This window comes from Artemia sp. Qi Xiang Cuo, chromosome 17 (assembly GCF_049724085.1).
Source record: "Artemia sp. Qi Xiang Cuo chromosome 17, ASM4972408v1, whole genome shotgun sequence".
In the NCBI taxonomy this organism is placed as follows: Eukaryota; Metazoa; Arthropoda; class Branchiopoda; order Anostraca; family Artemiidae; genus Artemia; species Artemia sp. Qi Xiang Cuo.
This window is the reverse complement of record NC_142810.1, coordinates 16367751-16375151: the sequence shown is the minus strand read 5'-3', so window position 1 is coordinate 16375151 and position 7401 is coordinate 16367751. Positions and strand designations below refer to the sequence as shown.

General features: G+C 37.2%; 1 protein-coding gene across 1 annotated transcript in view; it reads left to right on the top strand.

Annotated features, from left to right (window-relative positions):
* Positions 1-813: 813 nt before the first annotated feature.
* Positions 814-7401, top strand: part of LOC148941953 (uncharacterized) — a 152643-nt gene continuing 146055 nt past the window's right edge. The window contains exon 1 of the mRNA XM_089103466.1: positions 814-933. Coding sequence (XP_088959592.1) covers positions 920-933 — 14 coding nt within the window. The 5' untranslated portion in view covers positions 814-919. The remainder of the gene's footprint in view (positions 934-7401) is intronic.

Below are 7401 nucleotides of genomic sequence, written 5' to 3'. Positions count from 1 at the left end.
TGCCAACATATTATCCTTCAATCGTACAACCAGACCAAACCATCTTAACATTTCTTTCGTTATGACCTTAGAAAGCTTTTGTTCACTCAAAATGGGGAAAGGGGTTGGGGAATGACTGAATGTATATGTGAGGTTATGCGCGCAACCCCTTCCCGATACTCTAAGATACTAACTTTGTCTGATCCTGCTTATTCGCCAGCATCCACAACAGTGCAAAAAAAAGATGTGAGTTGGTGTAAATAACCTGATTTTTTTATACTGTACTTTTAAGGTTTATGGAACAGCTAGCAATAGCTCCTAGCAGCAGACAATAAAAAACACCAAACCATATTATTAAAGCGTCATTAGACGCTCAGTTTTTATTTTAGTATAGCACATTACGCCAAAAAGGGCTCTTTATTCTCTAGAGTTTCAATGAAAGAGTAAAATAAAATGACGTATACTGGCGGTGTAAATGCCCTAATTCTTACATAATATACGTTCAAGGTTTAATAAATGGCAAGAAAAAGCTCATAGTTGGAAGAAAGATGCCAGACCCTTTTATTAAAATGCGATCAAACGAAGATGCGTCAGTTTTCATTCTGGATGTTTAGGTCATTAACACGTATACATGTCTGGGGTTATTACCCTAGATAAGTACCCCTTTTGTACTGGGGACCCGGTAGTCCCTTCAGAAGGTCAACTAGCTGCTCCGCAATAGGTTAGGTAGTTACGTTAATTTGAAGTAAAGCTCATGTTAAGACACTATCAAGATACCCGTACCCTTGTTGATCAGTTACGTATCAGTCGTCATATGTGATACAAGAAACTTTCGTTTTTAGTGAATTACTCGATTACTCGTTTTAAGTAACCACGGAAAAAACGAAAGTGATATAGTAAGCTTTTTAAAAGGATAGGAGAGGTGTCGTAGGAATAAAAAATGGGAAACCTGGGGTAAGTTTCTGCTTGTAATTTTCACTGTATTAATAGTTTGACTAAAAAATGAAGCGGCGGCATAAAATCATACTGACTTCTCTTAAGTCTTGGAGGTCCCCTTGGCTCTTATGCAGGCAGACTTGCCAGGGTAAAATTCTACTTTTGACTATCTTAGAAAGGGATTAGGTTGGGAAAATGAAACTTTCAGGGATGGGTCTACAGGCTAAAATATGTCCCGGAAAGGTATTTTGAAGTACCCACCTCCAATCCTTCTCCCTCTAGAGGGTCCTGACCTTTGATGACCTTTAAAGTCTGTGAGTTATAGAATTGAAACCTTGCAAAATAGATCTTCTGCTTAAATGAAGTATAGCAAAATTGTTTTTAGCTTACCAACTTTGCTCAATCACAACTAATGAGGTTTTAAAGATATGCAAATACACTTCCTACATTTTGGAGAACAAAAATATACTTTGGAATGACTTAAAATCCCACCAGATGACAAAAATTGTAATTTAGAACTAAAGCCAGGCAAGAAAAAAGTCACTACTAAAAACTAATTTAAAATGTTGGTTTGTTAAAATTTCAATGGGTCATGTAGGCAAATTTCAGGACCCTCTAGAGAAAGAAGGAGTGGAGGTAGATACTTCAAAATACCTTCCCAGGACATACTTTGGCCTGTAGACCCATCCCTGAAAGTTTCATTTTCCTATCCTAACCCCATTCCAAGATAGCCAAAAGTAGCTAAAGTAGGATTTCACCCTTGCCAGAGCTACCCGATTCTAATTTATTATCTTCTTCGCCGCTAACAACTTACATCTCTTCACAACTTTGCTCAATCCCAATTTATGAAGTTTCGAATATGTATAAATATATTTCCTAAATTTAGAAAAAAACATTGATATGCTTAAAATTCTACTCAAATAACAGATGTTGCATTTTCAAAACTAAAACCATAGAAAAAGGAACCGGGTTAAAACTGAGGGAAAACTGGTTATCAAAGATGACATTATGCACAAGATGCGAAACAACGGAGAACGACCAACACTGGAAACAGTGTTGGTCATGTTTCCGTGTAAACATTTCAGTGTAAAATAAGCAATAAATGTTTATTTTTGCTCTGAATATGGGTCTATCTATCTATCTTAGGAATCTAATGGTACCACTCTTTTTGTTTAAATGTTTCCTCTAGAAGAGCCACTAAACATGCCATTTTACCTGTCAGTCTTTTTTTCATATACTGACAGGAGTTGCGTTGACATAAGAAATGTTACTTGTATAAACGGAACATAGTCAAATTTGATTAAAACTACCAATAATCAGTATATTTCTTTGCTTTGCTCCAAGGGGTTGACTACTAGATCCCTTTGTGGCTACGGGAGGTAGATACGCTGGTAAAGGGGGCCCTGGTGCGCCCGAAAACCATGAACTTGTTTCGATATTCCTTGTAGTTCCCTGTATTTTCAGACAATTTCCCTGTTGGATTATTTGCCAATTTTTTCTTTTAATCATCCTCCCTGTGGAGAAATTTCCATGAGTGAGCAACACCTTGCCGCCATTATTACTTGGCATACCGTTTGGTCAATATATACCAAATCATATTATTGAGTTTCAAATAAAGTGAATACACCATTTGATGCCTTTTTTTATGCTGATTACGAATATAATAATCATTTCTATCGGAAATGAATTTCAGCCCCCCCCCCTATCTCGGCTATACCTAACCTAAAACAGAATTGGCATATATAGGGGGGGGGGGGGGCTGAAATAAATTTCTGATGGAAATGCTTATTATATTTGTAATACGCATAAAAAAAGGCATCGAATGGTGCATTCACTTTAGTCCTAACTCAATAATATGATTTCGTATATATTGACCTACCGTTTTTTGATCTGTAAAGCCGACGCCATGCCTTCATAGCCGTGTTTCATTTACATCTTTCATATCGTAACTTCTGAACAAAGTGAATAAGGTATTCCATTACCGTTTGTGCAAGGTTTAGGCTCAGAGTAAAGAAAAAGACTCAGCCAAACAGTGGTCCAATCAATTTTTTACAGTAAATAATAAATGAATTTGCTCTGGGTTCTGAAGTTCTAACAAGTGATTGTTTCTGAGCTAAAAGGGAATTGGGAGCCCTTGAAATTTGCATATAAACATTTTTAAAATAATATCTAGCTGAAACTAATAGTGTGTTAAAGTTTATCGGCCAATTTAACTTCTAGAATCGATTAAATCTTTTCAGGGGTAAGCCTATGTAGCTTTTAGTCACTGAAAGATTGACAGAGCCCAAAAAAACCCAAACCTTGACCAACGTACATTTTCATTAATATGCCGAAAGAATTGAGAAGAAAAAATCGTGCCAAATCATGCGTCAATTTCCATCATATTTGGATGATTACGCTTGCTAGAGCAAAAACGCTTATGTTTTTAATTTTTTTCAAAATTTTCCTAGTGGCGTTGCTTGGCCGTTAGATTTTCTGCCCTCCCCCCCCCGCGTTAACTTTGAAAAACAAATTTTTTTTTCTTGAAGAAAATGTTAATTGCAAAAAATCGAAACAATAACAAAATTTGCGCCCACCTAAATCTTGGAAAATTCAATTTTTTGTATATCTATTTTAAAAAATCCTTGCGCGTTTCCGTGAATGGACGCCCCTTGATTTTTCATAAGCTACCATCCACATTTTGGTTTCCGCATTTTAAGCAGCCTACTGCTTGTCTCTCAAAAATATATTTTTCATTTCTTCTAAATATTACTCAGCTCAATATCACTGCTGAGCATGTACGGTATGTTCTTTTTGATTAATTGACCGCAAATTTCTGGGAAAAATTCGAATTCCAGAGGTAGTTTCTAAAAACGGCTCATAATTTACGGTTGCTTCGATCCTACTTTGATAACAACATCCTTTTCGCACCTTTTGTCTTTCAAAATTCATTCGAAAATTTACACTTGTAAAATTGTTCAAGACTTCCGTGTTTAAGAACAAGTTTAAATGCAATGCATCAAACTGACGTGTTGTGTTTACACATGGGCGTAGGCAGCATATTGTCTAGGGGGGGGGTAGTCAATAGTGTGATGGAGGGCCTTTTATCAACTGCTTTTCCAACCATCTACTTTTTCAGCCACATCTAATGTAAATTTGAAGGTCTAGGGGGGGGGGCAGTTGCCAACCCTGCCTCCCCCTCCCTACGTTCATGTGTTTACACACATTCATTTTCAAGTTATTATGAATAGTTGGAATACGAGAACGCCATTTTGCTAGAAGGCTTTTCCCGTGAAAATAACAGGAACATAATAACAGGACAACAAACAGGAAGGACAATAACAGGAAGGACAACAAACAGGGGTGGCATTTCGCAAAAATGTAAGGGAGGAAAGGATTATTCTTGAATTTTTTTTTATGAAGGTACAAAAAAGGCGGTACTTGTTTAGTAACCGATAAACGCACGATAACTGAAGTTTCGTTAATACTAATGAAATAAAACTAAATAGGATAAAAATATAATAGTTCAGAAACAAATCTGGGCTATATATTTGGATATTAGGGGGGCGTCTGGGTAAAGCATACCATATATTAAATACGTAACCTAGCCTAACTAAACCAAGGTACCCTTTAATCCCCCTAAACCCCAAAAAACTAAAGTTTCAACATAATGACCAGGGTGACAAAACCTTTGTTTATAGAGCAGCTCATAATACCAGGTAATACCTATCTGATCTTCGCAATACAATTCTCGCGTGTTTTTCGGTTACTAAACAAGTACCAAAAATGCATATTTAAAAATTTGAGAAAGGGAGTGGGCAGTTTTTTCAATTAAAATAGAAAAACAGCAGATTTTTAAAATCAAGGAGGGGAATCACCGTCCTGCCTCCCCCAATGGGAAACCCTGGAGACCAAGTGGGCCCAACTCCCGCAAGTTTTTATGAAATAAGTCTTTGTTCTTCCGGTTTTCAAAATTATCAGTTAATAGCCAAACAAGTACACTTGAAGCTCTTTGAGAAACTCTTTACCGAAAGTGGTTTATCTCCATCTTCTTCCTTCACACGACCATTCAAATATTCAGATATTTTATTTATCTTGTCTCCTTTAGAAGAACCAGAGAGAGCCTCGAATTCCAGAACCCTTTCGTTGGCAGCCTGAAAACATCAACTGACCATCAACAAAACATCAAATGACTACCAGTCTTTGATCTCCATTTCTAAAAAAAAAAGAAAAAAATCCCGCTGATGGTTTTTGTATCCTTCGATTTCTTCAATTGGGGAAAAATGACCACATCGATCTTTCAGAAATGCACTCCTTCGGAAATCCACTCTTTCTGAAATACATTTGGAAAATGTTGATTTGGGAATAAAATGGTATTACTCTGTTATTGTAGTGCTTCCTTTAGGGGGGTTCATTGATTACAATGCAGCCGAATTATTAAAAGCTTGCTGTTCCATGTAATATGCTTCAAGTTTGGATGGCCAACGTACAAAGTGGTAGCGAGTTTCGCCCTCTGTCTCCCCAAAATATTTCTTCGATTGTAAAAATACAAGCGAAAAGACTATTTCTCCTAAAACATAAAAAAATACTGGTACAATCCCTTTATATGGGCCTCTCTAAAGAAGCCCAACACGAGATGCTACAGTCAAACGGCAGAGACGCTTTAAAAAACCCGTTTTTACCAGATGATTCAAGACACCGCTGAGAGAAATACTTTATACGTGGTTTTAAGATATTTAAAGTGTTGTTTTTTGGAGTTTAGATGGGGAAAAGGGTACCTCCGTTAGGTTACGTATTTAATATAGGCCTATGCAATGCTTTGCCCCTACCCCCTTATGCGTAAATATATAGCCCAAATTTGTTTTAAACTATTATATAGGCATCCTATTTTATTTCATTAGCATTAACCAAACTTGACTTTTCAGAAAGGCCCATATAAAGGGATGGTACCAAAATATTTCTCTGGCTCGTAAATTGGTCTAAAAATGAAAGTAAAAAACCTTAACCCCCCCTCCCCCGAAATGTTTGTTTAACTCGTAAAAACGTAACAAAAATGGATATAAACAAATTTTGTATGCGTTTTTTAGGGTTTTTTGTGTAATCCCCCCTCAACCCCCCCCCCCCGAAAAAATTCTGGGTATGGCCTTGCCCCCCTTAATGACAATTGCCTCGTTACCCTTCCCCTCGAATAGATTTTTTTCATAACCCCCTCCGTCACCAAAAAGAAAACCTGCATACGACCCTGCTAACGTTTTTTAGTGGCTAATTAGAAACCCGTACACTTTTCAATAGCATTCCTTGTTTATTACATATTGTTCACCGTCGCGCGTGTGGCTTTTGTATTGCACATATTGTAATTTGCATATTGCATATTTTTACGGTAAATTCGGGTGCAGCGTTGAGCATATCCCGCGGCTAATTTGCTGCTGTATCATTTATCATAGTCAATAAACCGGTTAAAGCATAAAATAGCCACAGATCGGTACGTCACAAAAGTGAAGACACGACATTTTTTAAACTTCAAAGATATGTAAATAATAAACACATGCCTCGCCCCCTGAACTCATCTTCGATCTGTTTATACCTGAAAACCGCCATTTTTTAAGTTTTTTTTTATTTATTGTTTGAAAATCATGGACTTTTTAGGCAGTGTCATATTGTCATCCGTGTAGCCACGTTCAAGTTTAAAAAAAAAGAAGAACAGCGCTTTTTGTCAGTCAAAAAAAAAAAAAAAAAATATATACAACCTGTTGATTCCCAGATACCCTCAAAAGAAATCTACGCCTTTTTAAGCTGTTCGGTCGGTGCCACATGTTTTTTTACGTTATTTTTGCTGGGTTTTCGCCCTCGTTTCTTTTGTTAAATTAAAAAAAAAGAGGTAAAACTCAATGAAGACAACAAACGAGACTGCGGTCAGTGGAGGGAAACGATGAAATACTAAAACAACGTGGATATTTCGCCTATATGCAAACTAGGCATCCTCAGCACAAGAGAAAAGTAAAAGTAAGTATGACGGCACTAAACCCTTAAGGTCCAAACCGGCGTTGCTGATCTCCGTTTCGTGGCCCTCAGCCAGGAAGTGCAATGGGGGGCTGGGGGCCAGCCATCCTATGCTTTCGCACCCCCTTCCTTCTTACCTTCCCCAGATTTTTCCAGGTACCCATTTAGAGCTGGGTCGACTAACCTACGCACCTAAAGGGAACCTGATTTCCAAGCACAAGAGATACAAAGATAAAAAAAAAACTAAAAACAGATAAAACCATCATCAATATTGAGAGAATACAATTGTCGCAACTGATCCACGTAGGGAAAAAAGCTACTAGAGTTACGTCGATGAGAACAGCAAAGCAACATGTTGCTTTGGTGTTTGGCGAAAAAAATTCTAGATTTTTATAGAAAGACTCAATAAAGTATATAACAACCACCGTAAGTTCTTACATTTTCTGCATGTTTTTTTTTTTATTTTCTCCCCAATATGTATTCCTGCTTGTGTGCCTGTGTCAGGCA